General features: G+C 37.0%; 1 protein-coding gene across 3 annotated transcripts in view; it reads right to left on the bottom strand.

Moving 5' to 3' along the window:
- The window catches only part of LOC129448117 (LIM domain-containing protein 1), a 43,794-nt gene that overhangs the window by 24,916 nt on the left and 2,057 nt on the right, over positions 1–16,821 (bottom strand). For 2 of the 3 annotated variants that reach the window (XM_073871795.1, XM_055210230.2), the window contains one exon: positions 326–427. The exons of the other annotated variant lie outside the window; for it this stretch is intronic. In XM_073871795.1, the coding sequence (XP_073727896.1) occupies positions 326–427 (102 nt within the window). The remainder of the gene's footprint in view (positions 1–325; positions 428–16,821) is intronic. 3 annotated transcript variants of the gene reach the window in all.

The raw sequence follows: 16,821 nt of genomic DNA, 5'->3' as shown, positions 1-16,821 counted from the left end.
TTTTGCAAGGTATTGTGGCTTTATTTAGATTTTCCCTCACATTCAATCTTTAGGGCTGATTGTCCACGGTATTATTTTGCAGATGGAGAAATTGGATCAGCAGTTCTTTCATACCGTGCAGCTATCTAGTCAGTGTATCAGTTGCAATGCTAACTGCAGATGCCATTGTTGTTATTTTCAAACTTATGTCCTGCGTCATATGTCAACTCAAAAACACATCCAACAAAAATAGGCACATAAATATCAGCAGCAAACAATTCAACGATGGCTCTCAAAACAGTAATGTTAACATGGTGTTTAATAATCGGAATAAATATAAACTTACAACAAGCACTACAGGTGAAGCAACTGTCATGGTACAAGCTGCCCATGGCCTGACACGCCTGACTGGCTCCATAAACAGCCTTACTGCACTTCACACAACTGCCTGCAAAAGAGAAAAAAAAATCAACATTATCAACTCTGTGTGTTTACGGGAAGAGAGAGAAGGAATATATATATATATATATATATATATATATATATATATATATATATATATATATATATATATATATATATATATATATATATATATATATATATATATATATATATATATATATATATATATATATATATATATGTATATGTATGTATATATATAAATAAATATACATATATGATATAATACAATATGATATATACAGTTGTGTTCAAAATTATTCAACCCCAACTGAAATTGATTGTTTTGGCCGGTTTGACATTGATTTTGATCATTCAGTCATCCTGCTTACAATTACATCAAAGAGGCATGTGTAGGTCAGACAAATATAACATAACATTTATAATGAAATAACCACAAATGTCTTTTCTGTGCTCACATCATTATCAGTTTTATTCAACCCCCAAGTGACATTCAATCTTAGTACTTAGTACAACATCACGTTTAAAAGCTGTTTTAACTGTAAAAGGAAGCATAGCTTGACACAAGTGTCTTGCAGCGATCTACGGGTATCTTCGCCCATTCATCATGGGCAAAAGCCTCCAGTTCAGTCACATTCTTAGGCATGCGCACTGCAACTGCTTTCTTTAAGTCCCACCAGAGGTTCTCAATCGGATTTAAGTCTGGTGACTGCGATGGCCACTTCAAAATGTTCCAGCCTTTTTTCTGCAACCATGCTCTAGTGGATTTGGAGGTATGCTTGGGATCATTGTCCTGTTGAAAGGTCCAACGTCTCCCAAGCCTCAGGTTTGTGACGGACTGCAACACATTGTCATCCAATATCTCCTGGTACTGAAGAGAATTCATGGTACCTTGCACACGCTGAAGTTTCCCTGTACCTGCAGAAGCAAAACAGCCCCAAAGCATGATTGACCCCCCACCATGCTTCACAGTAGGCAAGGTGTTCTTTTCTTCATAGGCCTTGTTTTTCCTCCTCCAAACATAGCGTTGATCCATGGGCCCAAACAGTTTTAATTTTCCACAGAACACTATCCCAAAACTTCTGTGGTTTGTCCACATGACTTTTGGCATACTGCAGTCGACTCTTCTTATTCTTTGGAGACAGCAAGGGGGTGCGCCTGGGAGTTCTGGCATGGAGGCCTTCAGTACGCAGGGTGCGCCGTATTGTCTGAGCAGAAACTTCAGTACCCACATCTGACAAATCTTTTCTCAGTTCCTCAGCAGTCACACGGGGACTTTTTTCCACTCTACGCTTCAAATAGCGCACAGCAGTCGCAGTTAGCATCTTTTTTCTGCCACGACCAGGAAGCGTTTCAACAGTGCCCTTTGCCTTGAATTTGCGAATGATGCTTCCTATGGTGTCTCTTGGTATGTTTAACATCTTTGCAATCTTCTTATAGCCATTGCCCTTCCTGTGAAGATTAATCACCTTTTCTCTTGTCTTCCTGGACCATTCTTTTGACTTCACCATGTTTGTAACCACACCAGTAAATGTTTAGAAGGAGTTGAGTATCACAGTCATTTTAAAGCTGCCTAATTGGTGCTTATTAGGCTTTATTGCTGTTCCCTGACATCCATAGGTGTTTTCAATACCTGATTGAAAACACTTCAATGAACCTCTGTTCTTCAGAGTGGTAGTTCTTTAAGGGCTTGAATAATTGTGTCAATGAAGAATTCACAAAAGAAACATTTACTACTATATTACAAAACCAATTGATGTCAATTTAGTTGCATATGGTTCTTTAAGAAGTCATTGTAGGATTTCATTCTGAATACAATTACAAATGTACACTAAATTCCCTAAAACCCTTAACAGCATTGGGGGGTTGAATAATTTTGAACACAACTGTATGTATATATAAGTATTAGGGATGCACCGATAGGATTTTTTTGGGCCGATACCGATTCCGATTTAAACAGACAACTTCTGGCCGATACCGATGCCGATATTAAACACTTGTATAAAATACTATACAGTTGGTCTATTAGCTAATTTATTTCTGCATCAAATTATTTTTACTGAACATGGATTGGATCTAATTAACATTCAACTGACCAACATAATAAGAGAGGCACAAATTAACCTAAAACAAATATAATAAGACAGCATGACAACCTTCAAAGGTGGTTTTATTTTATTTTTTATTTTATTTATTTTATTAACAACATCAACTCATTTTTTACATATAATGGATTTCTTTATGCAGTTAATTAATAAACAATCGGTATCGGCCTTTCTCGTGCTATTGCCGATATGCCGATGGTTTCAAATTCATCAAAAATCGGCCGATAAATATCGGTGGCCGATACATCGGTGCATCACTAATAAGTATAATAATATACTAAACAATTATTGTAATTATTATTTGATATTATTTTTCATACAAGGGGGACGTAATGTGATGTAATGTGAGAGTAATTTGTTAAACAACCAGACCCTTATGAGCTTAAGGCCTTGTTTAGACTTTTGCCTGGCCCTTCACTGCGAGCCTCTGTCTGGCACGTACATCTCACCAAAATGACGAGCCGTTTATATTTTATGCCCTCACCATGGTACTATTATTAAAAATGACAGTGTAATCAAGTCTCAAAGTAAACAAGCCTTAAACCAACACAAAGTAGCATCAGAACATCATCACGCCTTAGTTTTTCTTCAGATGGGCCAGTGAAACTACTATGGCAACTACAAATTTACCATTGTCTCACTAAAGGAACCATATTGTAACCACGACATGTATAGTAAAACTTTGGCAATACAATATGTTATAAAGAGTTACTTTATTTTCATAATAATAAAAACAATTTTATGAGGTATAATTGTGATAGAATAGAACAATTTATCTAAATATACGTATAAATATATATAAATATGAACAACCATCTCTTAAGTATTTCTCAGTTTTAACATCTTCATTTAATTTACATTTTTCATCTTAAGCTTTTGGTACTTAGGCCATTTAGTGCCCCTTATTATTGCCACAGATTATAAACACTACCAACTTGTTTTTAACATATATCCTGATGGAGGTAGTGTTATAAATGCTTTGTTTTGAGCTGCTTGCAAGAGAGCACTCGGTCCGCTTTTGGGCACAATTATGAATTACAATACAGCTGAAAATATTAAAACAGTTATACACAGATTTTGTTATGAACAATAAACCATTGACAGCCAGTCAAATTAATTTGAACTTCAAGTGCACGCGTATTTAAAATGACAGATGACACTGTGGAGAATCTCATTGCTGAGGTCCATAACATAAAATGACTATCCAGTTGCTGTGAAATTGACTATGTAATGCTTTTTATTCTACTACATTGACTACGCCAAAAGGTAAGATATTGGATTACATAAACTGATATACTGTTTAGAGTTACACAAAACGCAGCATGTTGAGGACTTCTGCTGGTTAACGCCGGTCTAATAGCAACAAGAACAGCGTATTTACACATTTAATGGCATGTAAACAATTGCAAAAGTTTTTATTGCAGAAAATATGAAAAAATAGTTAATGCTATTGAAGGTAAATGATTTGTACCGCAAGCGTGAGTGAACTAACAAAGTTATTGTTATCGTCCGGTGATGTGGACACTAATATAGTTAACTTTAAAGTGAATGGAGTGAAATTATTTATTTCGTTTCTATTGCATGGGGACAACACACCACTTAAAGGACAAGTTCTGTATTTTACACTAAAAGCCCTGTTTTCAGATTGTCTATGATAAAATAGAACGGTTTTGACTGAAATTTGGACATATGCAGCTAGCCCGAGAAATTTTGGTTTCTGTGGTATCAACCCCCCCCCCCACAATGGCTGCATAGGTGCACAGGAACAATCCTTCCTAAAATGGATTAAACTTTCATTTACAAAGACGTGAAACTCAGCGAGTGGTCAGGGGTGTTCACTGATATGCTCACACAAAAATCTCTGCAAAAGATGCTTTCCAACAAGTTTTAATGTAGTTTTTGTCCAACTCCATTGACTTGTATTAGATGGCTGTGAAGTAGGGTATAACTCTGCTGCCGGGAACTGAAATTGAGTTGTTTGTATTCTTGCAATTGGCAAAGGTGGATTATCGCCACCAACTGGGTTGGAATGTCTATTATTCAAGCTCTCAATGGAAGAAAATACGGGTAAAATAGGTCCACAAGTTTACAACGAATGCTAAAACACCTGTTGGAAAGCATCTTTTGCAGTGATTTTTGTGTGAGCATCAGTGAACACCCCTGACCACTCGGTGTGTTTCAAGTCTTTGTAAATGAAAGTTTAATGCATTTTAGGAAGGATTGTTCCTGTGCCACATAATACCACAGAAACCGAAAATTCTCGGCCAGCAACATATGTCCAAATTTCAGTCAAAACCGTTCTATTTCATCTAAAAAAACAATCTGAAAACAGGGCTTTACGTGTAAAATACCGAACTTGTCCTTTAAGCCACCCATTTTCTTCATCTTCTCTACAGCAGCCCTTCCATGCCTATTATTTATGCAATAAATAAATGTGTGGACTTGTTAACACAAACTTTCTGATAACAATTTGATGATTTTCCTTGCTGTTTAAAAAAAGAAAGAAAAACAAACAAAAAAAGGCAGTGCACGTGTGGCATGCACGTGTGTGGTGTGCGTCGTCACTTATACCAGAGCGAAGATGGATGCAGAGGAGGTTGACAGTGATCTGGTAGCTAAAAAAAACCCTCTATGTCTGTTGTATGGCGGTATTTTGGATTTAGGATTACTGACACTGAGCAGTTGCTACATCACGTGGCAATACGAAAACATTTCTAGTTTTACAAATACACATTTTAGCTAAACTGTGTGTGGATTTTCCTTAAAACCCATCAAGTTGACTCAAGATACCATTTAGTATAATCGCAATCGCAATATTAGCATCAATAACCGCAATGGGAAAAATTACCCAAATCGTGCAGCCCTAATCCTTATTTACATTTATATTTTACTGTTTAAAAACGTCTTAATTCATTGTTGCAAGCACCCAGCGCGCCCCCTCCCTTTCTCTATTGTTGCATGCAGCGCACGCCTCTCTCTCTCTCTTTCACATAACAGTGAAAAGGTGGCGTTGTTTCAATGTCCGTTCCTCCTTATACTTTCTTTTTCGCGTAAACGTCAACAGTCACAGATTTACTGACAGGGAAGACGGCTGAGTTCATCATGACTTGACGAAAGGTTAGCATTAGTGTTTCCCACACACACACCCGTTCTCTCCATCTCTATGATGCTGTATTCCTGCGCATGTGTTTTGTAGTAACTTTGTGTAACAGTTACTGTGTATTCTCTCATATTTCTGAATTTGCACCCAATTGTCTGCGCTATACGCGACAATAAAACTCACATTAAAATAAAAAAGGGCTCATAACAAGACATTGATGAGAAGAGCAACAGCATAGACTTCAATGTAAATGTATGGTGATTTATAGACCAGCTGTAAATATACACGTACATTTCGTAATTTCCTGTTATTTTGCGGGTTTCTTTCAAATATAAAAGCGCTTAGTGACTTGTCAGTTCCTGAATAACACGAACTTTAAAAAGTCAAATTCACTTCTCAGAGAAACGGAACTGTTCCTGAAACTGACGTTCTCCCCAAACTGAAATTAAACACAGCGTTTCGAGTTTTTCTCGTCTGTGTCATGTTGATATTAGGAAGCAAGGTAATGTGCACATGACGACGAGAGAGGTGACCTGCTGCGCAATCGAGTTACCCCTCCCACTTCTGAATGTTTTACTGAGATTTCTAATCCCGTCCGAATTGACCATCACAGACGTCCTGTGGTAAAATTACATTACGCTATCTACAACCGTAAAACTAATTCCATCCGAATAGCGCTATAGTCTACTCATTTTAAGTCTGACAACAGAACTGATAATATGTAAAAAAATAGCAATCAGATGTGTTAAAATGCAATATAACGTGACAGATCAAAGAGTAGAAGTGAAACATATTTCAGGTGGCAAAAGTCGATCAAACGCAAACACGTGATGACGTCACATATATGCTAATTAGCGTGTGACGACATCACCGCCACAAGTCTCTCAAAATCCTGTGGGAAACACTGACAGGAATTATTTAAAATATAGCTGCAAGCAGCAATTACCGGGGTCAAGCCAAAAGGGGTACAGAAGAAAGTAAAGTTGAGTTCGGATGAGCAGTTTAAAGAACCTAGGAAAATTTCTTGATTTAAGACAAAATAATATAACAGTTTTCAGCAAAAAAGCTGTGTTCTTATTCAGTAAAATCACTCCCTCTCTTCTCGAATAGCATTGACAACTAATACACTAAATGAAATGTGAGTGGTGCTTTCAGTGGGAATACTTGGGTCGCAAAATGTTACAGTGGTGTAAGTCTAATCTAATGAGCCTACCCCCATGTCTCTACGGTGTTCTGATGCAGAGATATAGCTCTTGCAAAAAACGGTTGATAAGGTATTCTAATTGGTTGCTAGGGAGTTAATTGGCAACCACCAATGATCATAGTCCAAGACATGAAAGGAATAATCCATGATGACTCGTGGTTATAGATGTGTTGTTGCAGTAGTTTTAGACAAAAAAAAATATTCTGTCTCAAAACCAGTAGGTGGCGCAATGACAAAATTGTGCATGCAATATTAGGTCATGATTGTGTTACATCTAGCTAGTTTTATGACTATACACTTTAGTTTAGTGAAGAAACAGTTGTATGACCATAAAGCTGGCTTGACATCAAAGTTTTTGTTCAATTATAAGGCCATCTAGTGGTGCAAGCATACACTTTTTTGTGTGGCCTCAGAATGTGCTCATACATTAGCGTATCAAATCTGGTGTAAAAATCACATTTTGTTGCAGAGTTATAGCCATTTATGTGCAAAAAAACAAAATTTAAAGGTAATTTTTCATTTTTTGCAATTTTCGGCCATTTCTCATGGAAATTTTAATATAACGCCAATAGAACTTTTTGTTGAGAAGATAATGCATTGTCCTTCCTATGGCATTTTCGAGTCGATCGGAATAACGACCGCGGAGATATTTGCGCGTGTTTTTTAAGCGCTATTTTGATGCACAGGGCTAACCGTAAGGCGAATCCTGGCATGTTTGGTATCGTTGGACTCGGCAACTATTCAAAACTCCAAGGAAACAAGTCCCATGAAAATACGTCGATCACAGCCAAAGCTAGAGGCATATAAAACATTCATCTGGCCACTAGGTGGCACTGCAACGAAACTGTGCATGCACCCTCAGTTCCTGACTGGCACCTCAAGTACCAAGTTTCGTGTCAATAGGCCTAAGTTTGGCGAAGATACAGCCTAAAATCTGTTGTTTGGGCTCTACGTAAATTTCGTTGACGCGCTATACGACAACCGATTGGTTTATCGAAATTCTTTTAATAACTTTTGCCTTGAGTGTCTCTAGATGCTGCATACCAATTTTTGTGGCAATCGGGTAAAAACTCTAGGACGAGTTCGCAAAAGTATGTTTTAAGAATAATTCCAAATGGCGGAAAAATTTTCATGACGGAAAATGACGTCATAGGGTCATAAGTGCAACTTTGGACTGTTGGTGGCGCTAGTGGGTTTGAGATAGAGACTCCAAAATTGCTGTGGATATTATTTGGACGGTCCTCTGTCAGTGTGCCAAATTTCATAACTTTCCTAGGTACGGTTCTATGGGTTGCCATAGACCACAATGGAACAGGAAGAAGAATAATATAGAAAAAGAATCATAACTTTGTTCTCACAATACACAAAAGAAACAGTTAAAGAGATTGTGTGTCTTTAAAGTGAACTTTGAGCTTTATGTCTTTGCGACTGTAACGTTGAGCTTTGTAGCCATGTACAACATTACACACAAACTAAAGTTGAGAACATGAAAAACATAATAAGATTAAAATAAAGTTTTTTAATTTATTTATTAAAGGTTTTTATCAAAAGTGTTGGAAGAAGAATAGTAAAAGTAGAGAAGAGTACCTGCTTGGGCAGTGCTGACTTAAAGTTGCTTAAAGCCACACAGAAAGTTACAGAAAAGCATGCAACCAGCCTTAAGAGAATATGATAGCTTAGCTCAAGATAACCATGCATCTCAAGTGAAAATCACAAGACTGTTAACGAGGTGAGTTAAAAGCACAAGAGGGTCTCTGTTATCAGTTCAGGCAGTTGTGCATGTAGTGCAGTACACTACAACACTGGAGCAAACATGATCAAGCCCTACAGCACTGAGATAACAGCGTTATACAGACAGTGGTCTCATCTTAGACTGAGGACTACATCAGGGAGCCAGTGCTGGCCCCATACAAAAGAGCCTCTGTTTCATCTGGTATTCGGCAAACAACAACAAGATCTGCCCACTCAGCAAAGCCTGATCCAAACACACCAAGCACAGTCAAGCTTTCTGCACACACACAAGCATACCCAAAACTGCCTTACAAAAGTCTTTTCATTAAAGCTTGTAACACCTAAAAATAGTCAGAGAAATGCTCCATGTACAAGTTGAACTCTGTCCAGCATTTGTGGCATGTAGTCAGCTATCATAAAAATTATTATACACCTATATTATACACTTGTAAAAGCACATTTACTGTATATGTTGTCCCATTGCTGAAAGAGCAATTTTGAGAAAATTACACACTGTAAAATATGCAGCATTTTGGTCAAATCAACATATGAAGAGTTTCGTTGCAAAACAAGATAACCACCGTTTTTTTAATTGTTCAGAAATCTTGTTTCTTGGTTGTGCATTCCAATTAATTTCAATTCAACTGCAGTTGGTTTGTTTTGATTTAAACCTTCATAACTTAAAAAATACAGCTAAGTAGCCCTATAAAACAAAATAATAACATGATAACATAATAATAAACATGTTTTGACAAAAATGTTAAAAAATGGATTTATCTCGTTTTGCAACGAAACTCTTCATATATGTTTATGTTACTTAAACTTATACCACGGGCCTGTTGAATTCTTTATACTGATTGGCTGAGAAATGTTTCATGGGTGTTGATTATTTTTCTGTAAACAACACATCTAACTTGTCAAATGTCTTAAAAATAGGCACCAGGCAATGTTTGTAGTAACAGTGGTATAAGCTGAAATTGCTGGATAATTGACTCCTTTGTATTAATTGAAAATAATGCACACCCGCAGTGCAATTCCACCTTGGGTGTGCATTATTTTTGAATAATTGAATGGTCTGTCATCAATTATTCCTTATTTAGAAAGGTCAAAACTTAAAATAGTACGTTGAATTAGGGCTGTGCAATTAATTGTATTTCAATTTTTGCACATTTTAATTGCAAAACAGATAATCGAGGAAATTGTTTTAACTTCATGCTGCATTAATTTGACTGTGCAGTAGTATGACTGCTTCAAACATGTACAGCAAATAAATAACATACAGAGTGAACTATGTGAAGTTAACTTCCACCAAGCATCCTGTTTGTTGAATTAACACAGCACCACAGGAAGTAGGATGAATACAGTAATATTCAGCGTATGACACCGTCACACAAGTTTTACCACTCAATATATATCTATATTGTGATTTTATGTATATTTGAGTTTTAATTGGTTTTACATGTTGTCTTAGCCATTTCATTCCATTTTATTCCTTTTTGCTGTTTTATGCGTCTATGTCTTCAATTTTACCTGGTGCTTGAAATGGGAACTTGAAGTGCCCATATTATCAAAAACTCACTTTTCTGGGTTTTGGGGTGTTATTTTGTGTCTCTGATGTTTCCACACGCATACAAACTTGAAAAAAATCCATCCATGCTGTTTTGAGTGAGATACAGATTTCTGAAAATCCTCTGCATTGAGTCTCAGATTGCACGGTTTCAAAATCAGCTCCATTGTGACGTAACAAGCCTTGTCGTCACATTCCATTAGAATTTTCCCGCCCACCACCACACTACCCAGGTCTCCACCCACCAGGTAGCTACAGAGAGCAGTCACTTCGCTGATATCCTCTACTGTTATCATGTCTCACAGAAATAACAGCGCTATTTGGATATTATGTATTATACTCCCGCCTACTTTTAAAAACAAAGTTTTAACGCGTGGTTATCGGAACCTAAAGTGTAATCTCATATACAGTAACTTTTTAAATAGTCCTCAGATTATATATTATATTCTACTACAAAACATTCATGGGAAATCTGATGTAAACAACTGACTATATATCTATATTTCACGGATTATACGCATTTGTGGACAAAAATGGTCATTATTCAAGATGGTTTTCATGGGTTATTCACACATCTGAAACAGACTGGATTCGATCCGCGATCGTTATATCAACACAAAGGTAAGTCACATTTATATTCTGCATGTTGTCAAAATACTACATTTATGATGCTAGAGCATCTGTATCTCAAAACAGAGACCATACATTGATGCTAATCCCGTAAATTATACCTTTTAAATGATATATAGTAATGTTAATATTATTAATGTTTGTAGACAGTAGGCTATATAGATAAATTTAACTGCTTTATTTTACAATTCTACATGAACTAAGTATTAGTGCTTTGCCAAACTAAAAGTGTTTTGCCAAACAAACCTTACCGACCCGGCTTTTCCGACGAGCCTAACGTACCCACAAGTCTCTTATCACTTTCCCAAGATACGGTCCGGACCTCCCGCTAGCTTCTAGCAATTAGCATGCGGTCCACAAGCAGTATACATCCCCCGCCGGGTCTTAATTTCTGTAATTTGCTAAAATAATGCATTTGAAAATGTTTTGTAGGGGGAATATGTTAGTGTTGTCCAGGGCAAAACGAGTGTATCGTTGAGACTGCTACATCACAATTTACTTTCGAATGATTATGTGTCATGAGTTTCTTCTCCTAGAATGTACTTATTAGTGATACTTTTTTGCTTGATTTGTCTGTTGGCAACATAAACCGTTAATAATAATATATAATATAAAAATAATAACACAGTATGGTCTGTACTGCTCACGATACCATTGCGCATACACAGGACTGAAAGCTGGGTATGAACTTAACAAAGAAATCCTAGACAGTTAAGATAAAGCCATCTAGTCAAAAGCCAAATTAAGGATTCCTTCATCAAACAAACACAGGGCACAAAGCATAAATACCTGCTGTGGGTATGTCTGTGTGTACAGGGTGGGACTCCCCCCACAAACTCACATCTCATTCATTGTTTCTTCGAAAAGATAGCATCCGGAAGAGGCCAAGAATAAGTGACTCTATTTACATTTACAACAGAGGTAAAATAACCATCAGACTTTAATAAAGTGACTTATGATTGGTCATCTTTCTGTCCTTGTTTAGTCACTCTGTGAAATCCAGACATTCCTAAACGTGCCTGTGGTGTGGCAGCTGTCATGCTGAGAAATAAACACCACCATGGCTTGTTATTAACCCATTTACTGCAAACTCAGCACACAGAACACATTAACAGGACACAGGTGTTTATTCAAAGACCCTATTGGTCTTCCCTTTCAAGATATCAACACCATCGCTCTGTCATTAAATGCACTGCTCAAATGCATAAACAAACTAACAAATTACTCCTCAACTTCTCTAAGAGCCTTTTTATACCTGGTCACTTCATGTGTTTTCTCTAATCGGATAGCTATCTGATTTGTTAAAACTGTTCCATTTACATTTGGCCACATAAATGCGTCTTAGCAAAACGGATATGAATCCGATCTTTTACCCCCACCCAAAATGCAAATAAACTATTACTCCGCCTTAAAAAACTTAAGATGATGTTTATGCAACAATAGGCAGCCCTTACTGGATTTAAATCCATCTCGAAAACATTTCGGAGGACGACCTGGTCTTTTTACGATCAGATAGCTATCCAATCAGAGAAAACGCATGAAGTGACCAGGTGTAAAAAGCCCCTAAAATCCTGGATTCTCAAATTACTTATAAAATGTAAAAATCAAGTTTCTACTAGCACCAAAGGTGCTTCTTATGTACTGAATAATAATATCAGAAGTTTTCTAAGTTTAAGAGATCTTGCAAATAAAACATACTGTGTTTGACAATGAAAGCAAAGTACTTTACTCGCCCACTGCTTATACAAAGTCACAATTTGTCACACAGTCTTTCTTTTTAATCAGAAACTAAGTGAGATAGTACAGTGCAAAGGTCAAGAGTATGTGAGCTGTGCAGCAAAGACGATTAATACTTCAATAGTTACTGATGCGATTGCTAGATTCATGCATAAAGGAAATTCATATTCAGTGGAGAGCTACATCTCGCTGTTCTCAGCATCATGCAGCAAATGCTGTTTTCCTTGCGCTGTTAAATGGACTGTAAAAGTGAAAGCAGTATAACACACCTGGGTTTCTAACTGAGATATCTTAACGTGTAAACACATCTTGGTGATGATACAACTTGTCGGAAAACTTGCCACTTATTTTCAAAATGTTTGTATATTTTTGTAAACAAAAGATAGTTTTAAAAGATATTTTTATTTGCTAATAGTTTTAAGACTAGTTGCACTAAAATTAAAGGGATACCCCAGCCAAATATCAACATTACCCCATGATTTACTCACTCTCAAGCAATCCGAGTACATATGTCCATCATCTTTCAGACAAACACATTTGAAGTTATTTTAGTAAATGTTCTTACATTTACAGATCAGGAAACAACTTCTGACTACAAACAGTGCATCCATCCATAAAAGGTAATCCACACGATTTAATAAAGGTCTTCTGCCGGTAATCGATGTGATTTTGTAAGAAAAATATTTAAAACTTTCTAAACTGCAATAACTAGGTTCCAGTAACGACGCCATCTTTGGGGCCCTATAATTTCCGAGATGTAGAAAACGTGGACGGAATCACAAAATCCACGCATAAAAATGGAAATTACTGTACAACGCGGAATGTCACGAAAATGTGTAAATTTTTGATACAGCCATTTTTAAAACTCATAAGTCATTTTCAAATGCTAGTTTTTTGACATGGTTTCATTAATCATCAAGTGACAGTAATACATGGAAATATTTTCCTCTCATGTAATGCAAATGTTTCATCAAAGCTCGGCACCCAGCAGACTAAGGGCGGTTTCACATTTGGTGCGATTGCCTGGTCCGAACCAGAGTTCGATTGCTCCCCCCTCCCCATGCCCCCCATGAACTGTGTTCACATTATTTTTGCATCCGAACCGCGATACACTTGCATCATCAAGTTGCAGCCGGCACGTACTCATGTTGCTTGGCAACCGCTGTAAACGAGAAGACGACAAGCGTGATTGACGAACAGCAAGCAGGGAGTTGATTTCTGAATGCCTCCGCAAAAATTTACGTCGGCGGACAGCCCGTTGTCATCGAAACGACTTTAGTATGTTTGCGGCAGACAGACGTAAGTGCATTTCTGTATTATTTCTTTGAAAACAAAACCAAAGGTTTAAAAAAATAAGAACAAAAGTCAAGCAAGCATTCTATGCATTTTGTTGTCAAGGTAAGTGCACGCACACACACACACACACACACACACACACGTCTGTTTTGGTGGAACATTCCATATAATACGTAATTAACAGCGGTTCACTTTCGCAATTTGGTACGATTGCGCTCACATCAGCAGCGAACCGATCTGGAGTTCACATGAACCGGACCCCAGACCACCCTCTTTAAGCGGACTCGAGTACGTTTCGCGGGTGCGCACCCGAGTTTGGAAGACAGCGTTCTCTCTGGTACTGGTACTCTCTCTCATGATCTCTCGCTGTTTTTTCTTCACATTTGAAGGTTTCCCAGTGATACAGGCATGAGGAGGCAATGGGAAGTTGCTATAAAACGGGAGGGTTTTGTTGTGACAGAGTCGTCAAAGCTCTGTAGCAAAAGAGTATAGAAGAACAAGAGTGGAAACTCTGATTCGTTTTTAGCAACAGCCACTAGATGGCACATCAGTAGCGCGGCCGCTATGTGTGACAGCGTCCTGTACCATAACTAAATCTCTGCCGCTTATAACAACTCAAACCGTGTGAAAATCCGGTAAAAATTAGGGGAGTTATGATTATTCCTCATTAGAAATGAATGCAAGGGAGCGCACTGGAGACCCATCCAAGATGGCGGCCGTGCGATACGTCAGCTCCAATAGGCAGCTCAGTCTAAGAGGTTTCTACGTACTATATAATGTCTATGGGTGGAGACCTGCGAGTGGGGTGGTGGGCGGAAAAATTCAAACGGAATGTGACGAAACAGCTAGTTATGTCACTTCGGAGCTGAGTTTGAACTCGTGCAATCTGAGACTCAAGGCAGAGGACATTCAGAAACCTGTATCTCACTCAAAACAGCATTGATGGATTTTTTTCCAAGTTTGTATGCGTGTGGAAGCATCAGAGACACAAAATAACACCCCAAAACCCAGAAAAAGTTAGTTTTTCATAATATGGGGAAACTTTAAAACAGTACAGTCTGTCTTGGATCTAAAGTGACAGGAATCTTCTGCTTTATGTTTCAGAAATGTTCATTACACACCAAAAATTAAATGTTTTGTTAAAACATGTTTATTATTACGTTATCATGTTTTTATTGTGTTTTATTGTGCTACTTAGCTGTATTTTTTGGTTATGAAGGCTTAGATAAAACAAATCAACTGCAGTTTGATTGATATTAATTGGAATGCACAATAAAAAAATCATGTAACCATTAAAAGCAGACTCCATAAAAATGAAAATGGAGAAACGCAATTTGAGAAGAAATAAAACGGAATTTGAGAATATAAAATGGAATTTGGGAAAAAAGAAAAACGTCATTTACAGGGCCCTACATCTTGGACCTCACGAGAGAGTTTTAGTGTAGCGAGCATTGGTTGGCATAGGTACGTTGCGAGTACGAATCTTGTGATTCCAAAATGGCATTGTTAATGAAAGCTAGTTATTATAGTGTATAAAGTTTAAAATATGGATATTTTTCTTACAAAATCGCATTGATAAGACCTTTATTAACCTGTTGGGGCAGTGTGGATTACTTCTGTGAAGGCATGATGAGGTTAAAGTTTTCTGAGGTTTAAGTTGAGGGTGAGTAATCACAGGGAAATTTTGAAATTTGACTGGAGTACTGCTTTAATTACTATCCCCCACTTTCATGACATGAGTTTTATTTTAGTCATGGTCTATATGTGAACTGTAATGTTGGTTTGCTGGACATTTTAACTGCTTACTGACCTATACAAAGGGGTCAAGATTATGCCATCTGATTTATTTTGCTGTAATGATGCTTTCATCCTTAGAATACAACATCATTATATACACTATCAACTAAACACACGAAAACAAGCAACAACAGATGTCAACAGCATTTTCTATTAGCCGGTAAAACCAACATGCTTAACTTGTGCATTAAATAGGAACTTATAAATATGCATGCACACACTGGATTAAAAAGTGTTCCTGTAGCTCAGTGGTAGGGCATTGAGCTAGCAACGCAAAAGGTTGTCTCAGAAAACACACATACTGATAAATGTGTATATCTTGTAATGCACAGTAAGTCGTTTTGGATAAAAGCATCTACCAAATGCAAAAATGTTGATGTCGCGACTGCATTTGTGTAATTTTTCAACTTGCACACACAGACCACTGAGTTTTGTTTTAATAGTAGTCTACTTTAGAGCCACTGTGTTAAAGTTCCTTCTGGACCATAGACAAGGATTGTTGGCATGATTAACATAAATGAAAATAAGGCTGAGAGGAATAAAATACTGTTAATTCAATTGATTGCATTGTTTTTTATTCAAGACTATTAATCTGCCAATAGAATACTTGATTTTGTGTCAATGCGATAGGTATGCCTACAGGTATGACTACATCAAGACATCAGGCTACTGCAAATAAAGATGTTGGATCTGCATTATTCAATTATGGACACTGGTTCCACACATGATTAAAATAAGTTTTCTTAAAGTAAACCTAACACGTTACCGCAGAGATTACATGTTTAGTTTATAAAAAAATATAATGTCCATAATTGAAATACAGATACTTTTTATTTAAAATGGATCAAGCGAATTTCATAAATGTAACAGATACCATGTCTGATTAAACGTTTAAGGTTTGAAATTCAGAGTTTTGTACATCATTTTAATAATTAACATCTCAAATCACTTAATGCTCTTCATCTGATGATGTTACGAACCCATTATGAAGCATCTGTAATACAGCCTAGCAGAACTGTTGCCAGGTCTGATGTAAAGGCGCATGGGAGTGACTTTAGATTCCCTCACAATTAAAGCATTAAGATGTCAATGCTGAATATTCAAACCGCAGTGAAAAGAAGTTACAGATCTGCAATACATTAGGTCTGAACTGAGGTTAATGAAAATACCCTCTCTCTCCCAGATCTTGAGTCTAGCTCAATATTAAAAGTTTACTGCAAAAGTCTGCCTTTAGTAATTTTGCTAAATG

Source organism: Misgurnus anguillicaudatus, chromosome 10 (assembly GCF_027580225.2).
Source record: "Misgurnus anguillicaudatus chromosome 10, ASM2758022v2, whole genome shotgun sequence".
Classification (NCBI taxonomy): domain Eukaryota; kingdom Metazoa; phylum Chordata; class Actinopteri; order Cypriniformes; family Cobitidae; genus Misgurnus; species Misgurnus anguillicaudatus.
Note: the sequence above shows the minus strand (reverse complement) of the source record. Positions and strands in the feature narration are given on the sequence as shown.